Source organism: Oryzias melastigma, linkage group LG5 (genome assembly GCF_002922805.2).
Source record: "Oryzias melastigma strain HK-1 linkage group LG5, ASM292280v2, whole genome shotgun sequence".
In the NCBI taxonomy this organism is placed as follows: Eukaryota; Metazoa; Chordata; class Actinopteri; order Beloniformes; family Adrianichthyidae; genus Oryzias; species Oryzias melastigma.
The window spans coordinates 34059179-34076498 of NC_050516.1; the positions used below are offsets into that span (position 1 = coordinate 34059179).

The 17320-nt window shown below is 39.0% G+C and overlaps 1 protein-coding gene across 1 annotated transcript in view; it reads left to right on the forward strand.

The window, feature by feature from the left end:
* The window catches only part of ptprga (protein tyrosine phosphatase receptor type Ga), a gene marked incomplete at its 5' end in the record, with an annotated part of 89903 nt that overhangs the window by 27158 nt on the left and 45425 nt on the right, over positions 1-17320 (forward strand). The window contains 4 exon segments of the mRNA XM_024269808.1: positions 498-593; positions 6201-6267; positions 11329-11486; positions 13882-14074. Coding sequence (XP_024125576.1) covers positions 498-593; positions 6201-6267; positions 11329-11486; positions 13882-14074 — 514 coding nt within the window.

The following is a 17320-nucleotide window of genomic DNA, read 5'->3' on the forward strand; positions in this document are numbered from 1 at the left end:
TATTAGCTAAATGCCAATATATCTTAAAAAAAATGGAAAAATGTTTTATTCAGCCAAAGCAGTTTGGGGGGCCGGGCCAAATGTGGAGGAGGGCCAAATCCGGCCCACGGGCCGCGGTTTGGGCACGCCTGATTTAAGGTAATTGGGAGAGATGATTTGTGGCACATTATTCTGTTGATGTCTGCAAAGGGAGAAGTAGGGAACAATTCGTTTCCAAGTTTTTATCCTTTCTCCTTGTTAGTGAGCCTGTGAGGACAGTCACCCTGAGGAACGGGATGCTGTATTTCTCTGGCAGCCTCCAGGAGTGACAGTACAGGAAAAAAAAAAGAATGTCACAGATTATGAGAGATTTATAGGAGGGATAAATACACCCTTTTTCAGCCCCTCACAACAGCTTTTCATCAGCTCCTCAGCAGTGCGTCCAAGTGATTGATGACAGGACTCTTGGTTCTCCTTGTCCACTGCTCAAGCTGTTTATGCTCTGTTTCCCATCCCAGATGCAGATCTACCTTTACAATTCAGACGACTTTGACAGCCTCACTGCTGCCATCAAGGAGAGACGCATCATCGCTGCCATGGCTGTCTTCTTTGAGGTAAAGTATCACGACTTGCGGTCTACACTTGCCAGCAAGATCAAAGAATATAATAAAGCGCTGGTTTGTTGCTTTAGGTTGAAGAATTACTGATGTATCTATTTAAGGTGTGGTCCACATGAGCTGCTTTAATCTCTTTGATCCTCATTGAGGGGAAACCTGAAGCTAGCTCATCGGGAGATTTAATTGACTTTTCCATCATTTGCTTGAACCCATAGTTAGAGCTGATTAACACACGTCAGCATGAAATGAGAAATAAAGGATAGTAAATCCGAAAAATGTCACACCTTTGGTTTAACAACTCTTTACAATGTAAAGCAGTGCGTTAAAAAATGACATCCATGGTTTATTTTTGTAGAGAACAGCTGTTCTGTAGACGATTTTAGCTGTTTAGCCTGTGAAGAGATTCCACATTTTTTGTCACTATAGGATTATAAGCCGCATGTTAATGAATGGTCTATTTATAAAACTATAGCATAAGGCACGCCGAACTATAGGGTGAATTAAGAGAGATAAAATAAGAGGAGATAATTCAGTCAGACTTGAACTGCTATTACCAAAACTCTAGAACTTATTTGTAATATTAGAAGTGTTAGCATGTTTAGCGTGTTCACAATACCTGCAACTTGTTAGCCAAAATAAATTTCAGCTGCTTTAGTGTATTCTTGAAACCTGTAGCTTGTTAGCCACAGTAAAAGTGTTAGCTGCTTTAGCGTATTCACAATACCTGCAACTTGTTGGCCACAATAAATTTCAGCTGCTTTAGCGTATTCTTAAAACCTGTAGCTTGTTAGCCTCAGTAAAAGTGTTAGCTGCTTTAGCGTATTCACAATACCTGCAACTTGTTAGCCACAATAAATTTCAGCTGCTTTAGCGTATTCTTAAAACCTGTAGCTTGTTAGCCACAGTAAAAGTGTTAGCTGCTTTAGCGTATTCTTAAAACCTGTAACTTGTTAGCTACAATAAAAGTGTTAGCTGCTTTAGCGTATTCTTAAAACCTGTAACTTGTTAGCCACAATAAAAGAGTTAGCGGCTTTAGCGTATTCTTAAAACCTGTAACTTGTTAGCCACAGTAAAAGTGTTAGCTGCTTTAGCGTATTCACAATACCTGTAACTTGTCAGCCACAATAAAAGTGTTAGCTGCTTTAGCGTATTCTTAAAACCTGTAACTTGTTAGCTACAGTAAAAGTGTTAGCTGCTTTAGCGTATTCTTAAAACCTGTAACTTGTTAGCCACAATAAAAGTGTTAGCTGCTTTAGCGTATTCTTAAAACCTGTAACTTGTTAGCCACAATAAAAGTGTTAGCTGCTTTAGCGTATTCTTAAAACCTGTAACTTGTTAGCCACAATAAAAGAGTTAGCTGCTTTAGCATATTCACAATACCTGTAACTTGTTAGCCACAGTAGAAAATGATTAACTGATTAATCGATTAATCCTTATACACTAAGTAACTATGGATAGCACAGATGTCCTTCAGGTATTAATCGTTCAATATTTTATCATTTATACTGGCTTTAAATTTTCAGAATTTCTCCCATCTATCACATTTAAATGCAGGGTACTTTCTGGACAGGATGCCAGTTCATGACAGAATTACATACAAACAGACAAACACAAATTGGTACTAGAGATTAGTACAAGAAAGAAAGATCTACCTATGAAAACTACCCATTGGGAGTAGGCTGGAGAGCCCAGACAAAACCCATGTATATGCAAACGTCCACACAGCAAGGACTCATCCAGGATTTCAATCAAGAGCTACGATATAATATTTCTGAAATGATTTATAGCACTCTGACTGTGAGCGAAAGGCTCTTTTCATCTGGTTGCTAATCATTTTTAGCGGTTTGTGACAGATTGCTGTCTCGGTAACCTTAAATTGTTCCTTGAAGATCTGAACACAAAGGCTCTTAATGACCAAGATTGCTCACATTTTCCGTTAGAATCACTTCTGAGATTCATTCGTGGTGAATCACGGCACTGAAAGGATCTTTCTATTATCAGCGGTCACCAGTAATGGCAGGTGATCAGTGCACGCTCACATTCACAGTGATGGCATATAGGTAAAAGGTCAGTTTTCCTTGCAGAGGCAGGCTGGAATGGGGACACAGGTGTTTTGTAATGTAGGTCTATTCGCAGACAGTGATCTACTGTTTGTGTGCGAGCACCTAAATGGCTCCGCTGAGTCCTGACAACCCTATTGCTTACTGCAATTAGCACCGACATACACAATCCGCTGAATAGCAGTTTACAGTGTGAGCGGTTTTAAGCGGGCTAACACACATTGGCTCAAATTTACCATTTGTAATCAATGAGGAGGGTTCTCGCTGTGCTCCCCAAAGACCTATTAATGGCCTCTAAGGTGCGCATATTATCCACGTTCAGCATTCACTTCCACACAATTATTCTCCTCTGACTGACCAGAATTAATGTTGAGCAAGAGAGGATTAGTCCCTACGTCCCAGCGCTGTTTTGTCCAGTATCGTCTCTTAAGTAGGACATTGGGAATATTTGAAAAGGTGGAGCTGAGCAATAATGTCAGCGTTTAGTCATCGCAAACAATTAGGTGTTGGTAAAGCAGACAAGAAAGGAACTCTCTGTGGGGTTTTCTTTTTGTCTTGTTGACACAACTTGGAGGACAGATGACCTGAAACGTCATGAAATCTGCCAAGTAAAGGTTAAAATCTGAATGTTGAGGGAAAATTACAAGTAACAGATACAAAGGTTTTTTTTTTTTTTTTTAATTCAAACCCCCTTAACCCTTGTGCTCTCCTATGGGGTCCAGATGACCCGACCCTTAAATTGATGTGTGATCACTCCCATAACAAATGTGGACGGGATTTTATGTCTGCCACGGACACCAGTGAAGATTAAAAAATCCCTGGAAAAAAAGTTCAGTGCGCCGTCTTGTGGGGTCCAGATGACCCCACATTTAATGTAAACTTGCCTAGTATAGCTCAAGGGTTACAGGGAAAAGATTAGTAGAAATAAAAACTATTAGTATGTTTCTATGATCCACATTTACAATACGGTTCTCCTAAAGTTTACATCCAAAAACAACATAACTTTTTCAAATTTGAGCTGCAGACCAAGCAAAAGTACCAAAAGCTGCAGTTCTCCAAATGACCACTAGAAGCTGGTTTCAGAAAGCAACACATTCTGACTCCCAACTTGTCACATATTAACATTACCGCTCTGCATCAAAAATTTACATTTTTGGGTATTGTTTTTGACATCCTGGCTGTTAATTGATGGAACCGGTCCAGTACCGGAACGTGGACCATATGCAGTATCGGGCACGAACCGTTACCAGGTTAGGGTACTGGTTTGGGTCTGGTATCACGTCTGGTACCCCATCTGGTATCGTGTCAGGTACTGGGTTAGGGTAACGATACTGGACGCGTCCAGAAGATCAGTCTGCGTCTGGTGCCGGGTTAAGGTATGGGGTTTGGGTACCGATACTCAATATGTCTAGTGGACCAGTCTGCGTCCAGTACCGCATCTGGTGCCTGGTTATGGTTCTGAGTTTGGTTACCGGGTTGGGGTACTGGTATTGGTCACTAGAACCAGTCCATGTCCGGTATGGCATCCCGTGCTGGGTTAGAGTACTGGGATTGAGTACTGGTACTGGACACGTCCAGTATACCAGTCTGCATTTGGTACTGCATCCGGTGCCTGGTTAGGGTATTGAGTTTGATTACCTGTACTGGATGTGTCCCGAAAACCAGTCTGTGTCCGGTACAGTATTCGGTTCCGGGTTAGGGTTCTGGTTTTGGGTACCAGGTTTTGCTACTGGGACTGGACGCGTCCAAAAGGACCAGTCCGTGTCCGGGACAACATCCGGTGCTGGGTTAGGGGACTGGGTTTGGTACCGGTACTGGATGCATCCAGAGGACCATTCTGCGTCCAGTGCCGTGTTAGGTTACTGAGTTTGGGTGCCAATACTGGACACCTTCAGAGGGCTAGTGTGTGTCCGGTTCGGCATCTGGTGCCGGGTTTGGGTATCGAGTTTGATTACCTGTACTGGACGTGTCCAGAAAACCAGTCCGCGTCCGGTACAGCATCCGGTGCTAGGTTAGATTACCGGGTTTGAATACTGGTACTGGACACGTCCAGGAGGCCAGTCTGCGTCCAGTACAGAATTCGGTTCCAGGTTAGGGTTCTAACCAGTACTCATCCGGTACCGCTTCCCAGGTATTGTGGACCCTTAATTTTACAAACAGCCAGCATGTCAAAAAACGACGATTTGGGAACACCTGAAACATCAAAACGTGACGCGGCGGGGTCCTTAACCAAAGGTCAACATGTGACGAGTTCGGGAGGAGAATGCAATGAAGAAGGATGTTATTTGCACTCATTCCTAACTTTACGGCAGATTTTTAAAATTATATTAGAGTTGAATTTTTTTGCAGACATTCATTTTCTTCTCTTGGAATCTCCAAAGGAATTCTTTTGCTGTCCTTTAAAATTTGCATTTTTGCTGAAAATCAGAATTCACCCTGTTAACCTTTTTTAGATAAAATAACTTTTGATGTAATTATTTTCTCCTGATGGCTCACAATGAATCTAATCTGCTTTCATTTTTATTTCTGTTGATTGTTCATATTTAGTAAATACAATGTTTGAAGACCCAAATAAACTTTCAACATCAAATTTCAAATTAGAGTATGAAATAAATTTATCATGAAAAAAAATGACTAAAGTCTAAGCCAGCGAATATTAAACAAAAGATTTCTGAAAAACACACCAAAACACAAAAAATATCAAACTTACTTCTTACATTTTAGTGAAAAAAAGCAAAATATTAGTTGAAATAAGTTTATCTGAGTTTCACTTTCTGATATCAACTATTTGAAGTCCGGGTTTGCATGCGCACAGGAGGGAAAAAAAAGTTGAACTGTCCAAACACTTGATGTGGACAGACCTCCTGCCTCCATGGCTGCTGCTGTTTGCAAAACTATTACTCCTCACTGTGAGGAGAGCCTCTGCAGTCTGTTCCCTCACAGGCCTCACCTTCAGAGGCTGCGGCCAAAAGCAGAGCATCAACAGCCAGGCATGCAAATGTCCAGCAGCCTTTTTAAGCAGAAACTTGCATAATTTGTGCAAGTCGGAACCAAATGAGGATGAAAATGAGGATATTCTGTGTGTGATGTTATATATTTACATCACTGGAACTCAATAGTTTTCCCCAACAACAGAATCCATTTATTGTTAGAAACGTTTAACATACGTTTATTCACTGGAAATGTAGCCTTATAATATCACTGGGTTGAAGTAAGTAGTATTTTATTTTCAAGAACCCACTGCATGCTTACAGTAAATGTGTTTGTCAGAAAAAATGATTATAACCTTGAAAATGACAAGAGCATTGAAGCATCTCTCAAGTAAATCAATACGCTGTGACCCAAAGCCATGACATTCATATTCTGGTTATAGATGATATTAAGACCGGCTTGATTATCTTCCACTTAATAAGTTGCTCTTACGCTGTCCTCCTCCCTCTTTGTCTTCTGATCAACTTGATTGTTTTTTGGCATTTTATTTAGATTATCCTACAAGTCCCATAATCCCCTTTGTAATCCTTTTGTTTGTGGATATTCCCTACAGCTCGGACAAAAAGACAACCCGGCTGTGGAACCAATCATCCAGGGATTGAAAGGAGTGGTGCATCATGGTAAGTAATGAGAAGCCAGCCTCTTCTAAACTGTGCTTCATACATAAAAAGCATTAAAATGCAGATTGAGGATAGTTTTTTTGCTATTCTGCAGAATTCATATGTAGTTAAATTATATATTTTTGTCTACCATACCAAATCTTCTTACCACAGAAAATTACAATGGGAATTAGAAACGTTGCTGTCCCTGCGATAATGCTAGTGTAAATTCTTTTCTCAGAAAATAGTGACTGAAACTTTTTGCTGAAAATGGTGGCACAAATTAATTTAATTGCTGAAGGGGTTTACTGTAAATGCAAAAGCTATTTTTACATTTGCTAAAAGACTGGAAATTTCATTAAAGAACTATGAAAGAGCGCTGAAGTTGACCTAAATTCCTGAAAAAATCTGTAGTGAAATAGCTTGATAAACCCCCAATACATGCTAATTTTGCAAAAATATCTAGTGTGTTGCTCAAATACTAGCTAGACTAATAAATTCCTTAATTAGTCAAAAACGTTAGCCCGTTGCCCATAAAAACCTCAGTAGATAACAAATTAGCCAGAAAAACTAACTTGTTGCTAAAATATTTGCTAAACTTCAAATTAGCCTAGAAAAACCTCAGTAGATAACAAATTAGCCAAAAACATTAGCATGTTGCTAAAATATGAGCTAAACTCTAAATTTGCCTAAAAACCCAGTGGATAGCAAATTAGCGAAAAACGTTAGCATGTTGCTAAAAGTATTAGCTAAGCTCCAAACAAAGATAAAAAAATGTATAAATCATCCAAAAATGTTAGGATAAGATATTAGCTAACATCCAAATTAGCCTACACAAACCTCAGTAAATTACAAATTAGCCAAAAACGTTAGCATGTTGCTAAAATGGAAGATAAAATCTAAATTAGCCTAAAAACCGAGTAGATGGCAAATTAGCGAAAAATGTTAGCATGTTGCTAAAAGTATTAAGTAAGCTCCAAATAAAAAAAAAAAAAATAAAAAAACCCGGTATAAATTAGCCAAAAACATTAGCATGTTGCTAAGATATTAGCTAAACTCCAAATTAGCCGTCAAAAACCTCAGTAGATGACAAATTAGTCAAAAACGTTACCATGTTGCTAAAATAGAAGCTAAAATCTAAATTAGTCTAAATAAAACAGTAGATAACAAATGATAAGATAAGATAAGATAAGATATTAGCTAAAATCCCAATTAGCCTACAAAAACCCCATTAAAACTTCAACAAATTACAAAAAATGTTGGCGTGTTGCTAAAATAGAAGCTAAACTCTAAATGTACGGAAAGGAGCTGGAGAATCACTATATTGTGAATCCTTACTAAGCATTCACACAGTTAAATTCATGTGGGATTTTCACATAAACAGTTGACCGGTGCAGAACCCTTCTGAGGTGATGTTTATGGGGGCTCCCCCACCCAGACACGTCCTTGTTTGCACAAAAAGAAATATCAATACGTCTGGATTCCGCTGCTTAAACATCGGCTGCTTTATAACCCGCTAAATTAAACCGAGCGCGACAAACAGGTTCGACTTGAGACGGAGAATAGACCAGATTGCCTCTTCGCTGATAGTTTACTGTTGGTCTGCAGAACAAGACCTCTAAACTTGGCAGGAACGGTAAAGAAATGTGTGTTGGGTAAATGATTTCGTTGGAGGGAACAAAGCCTCTTTGTGGAGAAGATTTAGGGAAGTCTTTATAGGTGCGACCCACAAACCCTGCTCTGCTGCTCATCCCACTAATGCATGTTCCTCTCAACTGTGGCGCCATTTAAAAGGAAAGTAAACAGGAGATTTAATGCTCTTTATTGTGCTGATTTATGAAAGAATTCTGAACTTTTTATATGCACTCATGATATGTGGCTACATGGGTTCAAAGTGTTCACACCGCTCTAGGTCTATAGACGCACGTTTCCGGCTTCTGCAGGGTAACAACGGCTCCCAAATTGGTCAAAGTTGCGATGAAAATGTAAAGTTGCAGAGTGCGCAACAAATCCTTGATTTGCTTGAATTTGCATTAATAGTTGCTATTGCAACATCAGCAAATCCTGGAGGAACTGAAATATGTGAAGCTTTCAAATCCGAAGGATCTGCGAGAATTTCCTAGGAGGGGGTTACAGCTGGAGAACACGCAGCCAGTCCACACAGGCACATGTGCACACTGACAGCAGGCCTGCATGAAGAAATGTCATCAGCTCTGCATTTCTAAATATAGGCACAGGCCGAGACAAACCTTTTTTTTTATTATTTTCTGCATCAATAAACATGTTGACGAGTTTGAACTGTTTTATTACCAATTCACGAAGAATCATTACATAATTAGAAAGGAATAATTGTGGCTCCTATTCTATGAATTCTATTCTATGACACTAAGTCTGTCATATATCGTAATAGAGCTGTGGATTAAAAAGTTTGGAGAAAGATTCACCAGATTTGCACTTTTGAGATTTTGCATTGTCTCTAAAATTAGCCATTTTTTTATTGAGCATTTTTATCAAATTAAAATTTTGACTTGATGCTTAACTTAACTTAAAAATGTAATTCCATAAAAAATGTTTTTTTAATGTATCAAATTACAGAACTTTTGCGAATTGAATTAGTGTTTTACTTTTTACAGTGTTGGTTGCAAACATCCCTAGTATACAGTAGAAAAAGAAGAAGAAGCCCCTCCCTGCTTGTGCAGTGTGAACACCTTATGCTAAACACACAAGTTCACTTCAGTCTGATCTGACCTCCTTTATCACAGTTTTGATTCTGGGATACCAATGTGTTTTTTTATTAAAAGTTATAATTTTTAAGGAATTTAAATAGCCACAGCTCAAAAATTGTGAACAAAATAGAGCTGAGTTTGACTGACTTACCTGCAGCTCTCAGCCTGAAGTTTGACAATCTGTTGTTTCTTTTGTGTTATGCTATTTACTAATCATTTTTTTCTGAATCTAACATTGATTCTCTGGATTGTTTATCCCCCTTTTCTATGTTTCAACTACCTCTCCTCTGGAAAAAGTGGGGTCTTCTTGTGTTTTCCAGCCTAACTGTTTGGAGGACAGCCTGCTCTCCCTCTTAAAGCACAGCCTCTGTGGTTGAAGCCTGTGCTGTAAAGCAGCACAGATGTTTGTGCTAGCAGCACCGAATCTCATTTCCCAGCTGAAAAGACGCTTGGCATGGGTGTGGTGTTTTTTGGACTCTCTTCCTGCTTAGCTTCTAAATGCTCCTCGCTTTCTCTCCTGTTAGGATGGCTGGTTTTCCACTAGCTCGTTATCCCACAGTCATCCATCCATCAGCATCTCGGCAGCCCAGGAGCGATAGGGCACGTACGCCGTCTGAAGACAGGGAGAAGAAAGGCTGTGCATACTGAATTTGACTCAGGGTACAGATGAGGCGAGGGGGCGAGGCTTCCTGTGCTTCTGTAGTCTGAATGAAACCACACCCTAAACCTCTGTTTCTTTTGAGATAAGGCTATGAGCTGCGAGAGATTGGATTTGACATAAACGCCGCTTTATTTAGGTTTGTCTCGTCATAATTCAGGGGAAAAACAAACCAACACCCAAAGCCCACACCGCACACTTCCAGGAGATAAAGGCATCTTCCTTTGGATATATGTTTTTTTTTCTCCTTCTCTCTACACAAACCCGGCCAGGTTCTGATCAGAGGATAGGTAATCATTTGGATCTTCTTAATCCTCGCGGCCTAGCTACAGTTGTTACACGGAGGAGAGCAAGCTTACCGCCCAACCACAGATCAGCTGTCAGAGCTGGCCATCTTATCAGACCTCCCTGCCTTTGCTCCTCTCTTAGCCTCAGTAGAGAGATCTGTCTGCAGTGATAACAAGTAGTGAGGCTTTTAACTACTGTCTTCCCACCAGTGGAGCTCACGGGAAAGCAGGAAAACTGGCACGAGGAAAGAAAAATTAAGCAACTTTTAAGGCTTTGTGATTTGAGGAAAACACTTGTCTCATTAGGCTTCATAATGGTAATCGTACAAAAGCAGAAAGTCTGTCATAAAATATAAACAATAGCTGGTTACTAAACTAAACTGGTAATCCCTGCCCCTTAGATCCTCCTTATCGGTAAGGAAAAACTCCTAAAAAAAAAGATTCCTGGAAAAGAAGTCCCCACATGAAGGATGCTCTATCAGGATGGACTAAAGAATTAGCTTATCTGTGGAATTAGCTTATCTAGCTCTACAACTATGTATTTCAATAGTCTTCATCCAGATAGAACTGGGACGGGTGGGGGCGAGGTCCACAGCCATGACAGGCCGGAGGCGAGGTCCACGGCCAAGAACAGGAGCACAGATGATCCACCTGGAATCTGAAATCTCTCATAGGGGAACAGGACAGAGGAACAACACATGAATTGCACTGCACTAAACAGAAGCCTAGATAGCTAAAGAAAATAAGAACAAACGACAAAAAAATAACTAAATAAAATATTTCCATTTCACTATTAGTTTTCTTCTTCAGAATCTGCTGGAATTACGTTGATCATGTTTTTTTTGTGTATAAGCGCCACTGGTGATACCTCAGGTGATAAAGTACTTTTTTTTATTAAAAAAAAAAAACGTTCACAGGAGTGTTTTTATTATAATTATGACATTTTTTATCAAAATCCCACAACCTAAATGTCTTAAAAAGACGTTTTTCATGTTGATCTGTTTTCAAAATCTCCTCTGAGGGGGTGTGGCTTTTGGTAGCCCCGCCCCTGATCCCCCTCTGTCTGATTATGAGAGTTCTGTGTAAATCTTCACCGCTGCTACATAAAAACATCCATCAATCAGGGTAATGTCCAGCCGTATGGTTCTGACCCAGATGTCAGCTCGGACGAGGAAGTGAAGATCTTCATGGACAGAACTTCCTCCAAAATCCTGATTCTTTCTCCTTCCAGTTCACCAAAGACTCTTTCATAAGATAAATGCCACACATATATATATTAAAAACTCAAAATCTGAGGGAGAAAAATATCATTCAAATGTTCTACTTGTTTCCAAAAAGCATGTTTTTTTTTACTGTTTTGTACTTTACAGTAGTGTGCACTAATAATCTGTAATCCTGTGTTCGATTCCAGAAAAGGAAACCTACCTCAGGCCGTTCATCTTGAGGGATCTGCTGCCGTCGTCCGTGGACAGCTATTACCGATACACCGGCTCTTTGACCACTCCCCCCTGCAGCAAGGTAGTGGAGTGGATCATCTTCTCCCGGCCGGTGTATCTGTCCCACTCACAGGTGCGTTAAGTCCAGTCACACACGCCTAGACAGCTATATTCTCCACACACAGTGAGATCCCATTTGTGCACCGGCAGCAAGTTGCATGCAGTCCAGAGCTGTGAAGGCAGGCACAAGCAATTTTCTACCCCATGTGCCTCTCCTCTTCGTCCTCTTTTCCCTCGTTCCTCTCCAGCTCCTTTGCATATGAAACCATGACTGCCTATATAGTGCATGATTAAACAGGAAGAGGGAGCCAATTACTGGCATTTGAATGATAGTCGGTGGGAGATAGAACTTTTCTATACGTTGGACGGCTTCTTAAATGTAATGCAGCGGCGTCACGTCCAGGCTTTTTATCATGCTAATGAAATTACTCATGTCCATCAAATTCAAATGTTCATTGATTTTTAAACTATTGCAAAAACAGCTTAACATGTGTTTGATTAAAAATGTAAAAATTTATAGCCCCTGCCTCTGGGCTTTATGTTTTAATGACTTTTTTTTGATTGTCAAGGATAATATATGCTAAATCTTTTTTTATTTTTTTTGCTGATCCCCTCCACGGCGCTCGGCTGCATCTTTTTTACATACAATTCTGCAGCTGCGCGTCCCCTAATGCATTCTGCGCTGCAGAAATTTGCGGGGATCACTGGAATTTCTCTGACGGGCGCGAGGACAAATCTTTTGTTCCGAAATGACTTCTGCCGCAGGAATATTGACCACCCGAACAATGTTTGTGACGCTCACAGATAGTCTTTTATGAACCTGTAATTCATTTCTCCAAGCACCCATAGGACACATTGATCCCACAGTATCTGCAATGTGTAGTCATTACAGCACGCGGCAGGAGATCATTCTTGGCAATCAATGGCCACAAATTTGTCCCATTGAGAAGTTACAGCTCAGCAGGTAGCAGGGCCGCTGATTGAAGTCCTGCCGGCTGCTGCTTGTCGTGTAAATGTTTCTTTGCAAATACGGCTCCACTTGTGAACAGTCAGCAAGCGGCTGCGCCTGGACGATGATCTACTGCACGTGTCAAAGTCAAGGCCCGGGGGCCGAATCCGGCCCTCCGGGTAGTTCTATCCGGCCCTCCAGATCATTTTATTCATTGTTATTAATGCCCTGATGTTATCTTGCACTCATTTCTAAGTTGTATAATTCTTAAGAACTATACCTCAACGGAGAGTGAAATAGTTGATTTATTCTGGAATAATATTCCTGGCTTTTTATTATTCATAATTATGTTAAGAAGTTACAATTTTAAAGATTTTAAAATGGCCATTCTGCTAGCTTTTTGTACTATTTATGCATTTACTAAGAGTTTAAAGGCTATTTTAGAGTTTAGCTAATATTTTAGCTACATGCTAGCTGTTGGGTAATTTAGGCTTTCTTATTTTAGTTCTTTAGGCTATTTTGGAGTTTAGCAAATGTTTTAGCTGCATGCTAGCTGTTTTGGCTAATTTAGGCTTTATTTTTTTTTATTTAGGCTGTTTTGGAGTTTAGCTAATGTTTTAGCTACATGCTAGCTGTTGGGTAATTAAGGCTTTTTTTGTTTAAGTTCTTAAGGCTATTTTGGAGTTTAGCTAATATTTTAGCTACATGCTAGCTGTTGGCTAATTTAGGCTTTTTCATTTTAGTTCTTTAGGCTATTTTGGAGTTTAGCAAATGTTTTAGCTGCATGCTAGCTGTTTTGGCTAATTTAGGCTTTATTTTTTTTATTTAGGCTGTTTTGGAGTTTAGCTAATGTTTTAGCTACATGCTAGCTGTTGGCTAATTTAGGCTTTTTTTGTTTGTTTTTTAGGCTTTTGGGAGTTTAGCTAATATTTAACTACATGCTAGCTGTTGGCTAAATCAGTTTTTTTGTTGTTTTTTTAAGGCTGTTTTGGAGTTTAGCTAATATTTTTGCTACATGCTAGCTGTTTTGGCTAGTTTACGCTTTTTTATTTTATTTCTTTAGGCTATTTTGGAGTTTAGCAAATGGTTTAGCTGCATGCTAGCTGTTTTGGCTAATTTAGGCTTTTTTATGTTTTTTAGGCTTTTTTGAAGTGTAGCTATTTTTTCAGCTACGTGCTAGCTGTTTTGGCTAACCTGATTTTATTATTTTTTTTGTTTTTAGGCTATTCTAAAGTTTTGCTAATATTTTTGCTGGCTATCAAATCCAGCGTTTTCAGCATCTTCAGTGGCCAAATTTGACTTACAGCATTCACACTAGCATTATGTTAATTATGTTAAAATGTTTCGGTTTTAAAGTTTTAAAAATTTAGTTTTAGTGTGTTCCATAAATGTTAATATGAGGTGTGTTTTGGATTTTGGCCTCCAGTGCGACTGAATTTGACACCTGTGATCTATTTCGGTCTGAGACCTTTGCACAAACGCGTGTCATAACTGGAGTTTTGTTTTCTTCGCCTCCTAGCTGGAAGCGTTTTACTCCATCTTCACGACGGAGCAGCAGGACCACGTCAAGTCTGTGGAGTATCTGAGGAACAACTTCCGACCTCTGCAGGAGCTGGGCGAAAGGAAGGTCTTTAGGTCGGCCGTGAAGGATGCGTGGCAGAAGGATCTGACCGAGATCTTGGGAAGCCCGCACAGCACCGAGGCCTCAAGAGGTAAGAATTACATTTTTAATTGATGCTAGTATCAGTAATGGTTTTCACGTTTATCGGTCCGTTATGAAAGAAATCCACAGAAATTGCTCTGATTGTTTTCAAATACACTTTATTCTTTAAATGAACAATTGTTCCAAATAGATCTCTAGCATTGTGAGGCTTATGTTTACAGTCATGGTCTGTAATTGTTCTGATTGTTTTCAGGTATATTTAATTTTTGACACATGTTGTTCCTAATTAGAGTTGTGTAATGTTACTTGTGTTGTAATCTGATTCACAGATCGAACCACAATTCTCACTTTTTAATTTAATATATTTGCTGTTGTTTTACTGGATGTAATAAAATTAAAAATATATTCATTATCATTTCTACTTCTATTTAGAACAAGAAATCATAAAGAACAAAATTGATAAAAACACAAAGATTTAGATCGAAATAAGTGTTGTTTGTTAGGCCTGCACGATATGAGAAAAATCTGCAATATGCAATATTTGTGTTTGAAACTGAAATGACTGTATGACTTGCAGTAAATGGTCAAATAACAAAAAAAAATCAAAAAACAAAAATACTAATACATTACGTTAATAATTTTTAGTTTTGCATAGCTATATATGCATAGAATACCTGTGTTTGGAGAACGTTGCCTGTCCTGATACCAAAGTATCTCCAAATAACCACAATAAGCACTATAACAGATCACAAAACTCACGGTTTAGACCATTGGTTTAATGCAAAAAGGGCTTTATTTAATTCATTAATAAATAAATACATTGTTTCTGAATAGTATTTTTACAATTCAGGTTCCAGATACTCAAAGACTCGTCACAGCAACGTTCCTTATAGATCCTTGATAATGGAAGCTTACGGTTTACAGTTATGTCTAATAGTCAGTTAATGGTCTGTTTTTTTAAAAAATATAATTGCAAAGTTTTAAAGTGATACTTGTACCTATGAGATCCCTTGCTGTGTGTTAAAAAGGTCAAGTACAGCATGATTGTGCAGTGAAAGAGCAGCTGTGCTTTAAAAAGGAAATCTAAACTTTGTGTTATTGTAGACACTTGAATATCAGAAAATGTCGGCCACTGTTGCAGGGGAAATATCAGTCTATATCGCCTTATCTCTATTTTATGTTTTCAAACCAACATCTTATAAAAACCCATGTAATTCTAGTTATAATATCCTAATTTTACACTTTATCGAATGACCAAACAGAGATTTGAATTCATTTAACCGTTCTGACATTCTTTTATCCACCGTAACTCTATAAGTGTTGACATAATTAACGTAAATCCAGCTGATTCTTACGCAATATAGAACTTTACTATAACCAGTTAGAAAAACAGGATATTTGCCTCTTGTCGTACTATCTTGTGGATTTCTTTCTTTGTTGAAGAGTTTTTAGTGACATTTAGGAGTTGAAATGTAGAGACAAACGGATGGAAATAGCAGCTTTCTAACAAGACTACCCCAGAGACTGAGCTGTAACGTAACAGTACAGTATTTATCAGCTTGTTCAGATCACATAATGTTGCTCACATGAAGGAATAATCGCTTTGTGGCCAGCCAGACAAAAAATAACCCCCCTGTTCTTTTTTAGGTAGAATAAGAGTAATACGAGCGTGTCAGATGGCGACAGCTGCAGGTGCAGCAGCGGTTGTGTCAGCTATGATCTCCGTTGCAGCTCATGGGTCTTCTTCATCTGTGTCCTCTTCTGGGACTGTTTCACTTGGATGTGATTGGATAGTTTTCCTTTTCCCCATCAGCAGGATCCTGAGCACCGCCATTTTCTGTATCCTCCAGGGGGATTTTGAGCACCGGGTCTCCCGGCGCCGGTTCCTCATTAGTAGATTCCACCAGAACAATAACAGCGGGCTCCTCTGGGACGGGCTCTGGTGCTGTTTCTTACTTACCTTTACCTTTTGCCTCCAGTTGTGTAGGAACAAGGACAAGAAAGTTCCCTTCTTTTTGCCAGCTTTGAAGAGTTTCTTGGTTCTTTGATTCGGCTGCGTCTCCGGGACCAGTACAGGATTTTCTCGGGCTGACTCCTCTGGAGTTGTTTCCGTTGCAGCAGCTCCCACTTGATTCATTGCTTCTGTCTCAGGCACTGCAGGAACAAGTACAAGGGAGTCTTCTTCTGTTGTACAAGAAGTTTTTTTCCTTTTCTTCATTAGTGGATCCTTTTCGAGCATCATGGGTCCAAATATACAGAAGCTTCTTTTTCATGTTCCGTGGAATTTTTTCTCTTTGGAAATGCACCCGACAGTCGAATTCACTGCTCCACACTTGCTTTCAGTGAATAAAAATATTTTCCCCTCTTGCTGGAAATTTCTTTCCAATAAAATTACAATAGCGGACTAATTGCGCTTATTTTAATCAGGCAATCACTGGGTACCTTACCAAGCGGTATGCGATACATGGCTCACGATATTGATGATATCGCAATACTGCGATAATTGGTAAAAATCATCTTTAATTGAATAAAAGAACTCATACTTTTTGGAAAAATATTTTTCTTTTACCTTGAACACAATAATAACTAGAAGAGTTGAATTACCTGCGATAATGCTAGTGTGAATGCTTTTTGTTGAAAGTAGTCGTTGAAGATGCTGAAGCTTTTTGCTGGAAACAGTGACGCAATTTAGTTTAACTGCTGAAAGGATTTCCCGAAAATGCAAAAACTGCAAAATGTAAAATTTGCTAAAAGACTGGAAATTTAATTAGAGACCTATGAAGGAGCGCTGAAGTTGACCTAAATTTGTGAAATATATGTAGTAGAATTCTTAAAAAACCTTAATACATGCCAACTTTCCAAAAATATTTAGTGTGTTGCTTAAACATGAGCTAAACTCCGAATTAGCCCAAAAACCTCAGTAGATGCCAAATTAGCCAAAATAGTTTGCTTGTTGCTTAAATACTAGCTAAACTCCAATTTAGCCTATAATTCCTCGGTGAACTAAAGTTGTCAAAATGATTAACCCTAATGCTGAAATGGAAGCTAAACTCTAAATTAGCCTATAAAAACCTCAGTAGATGATAAATTAGCCAAAAATGTTAGCATGTTGCTAAAATATTAGCCAAACTCCATATTAACCTTATAAACCTTAATAGATAACAAATTAGCCAAAAGCATTAGCATGTTGGTAAATATTAGCTAAATTCAAATTTAGCCTATAAAAACCTCAATAGATAACAAATTAGCCAAACATGTTAGCATGTTGCTAAAATATTAGCCAAACTCCATATTA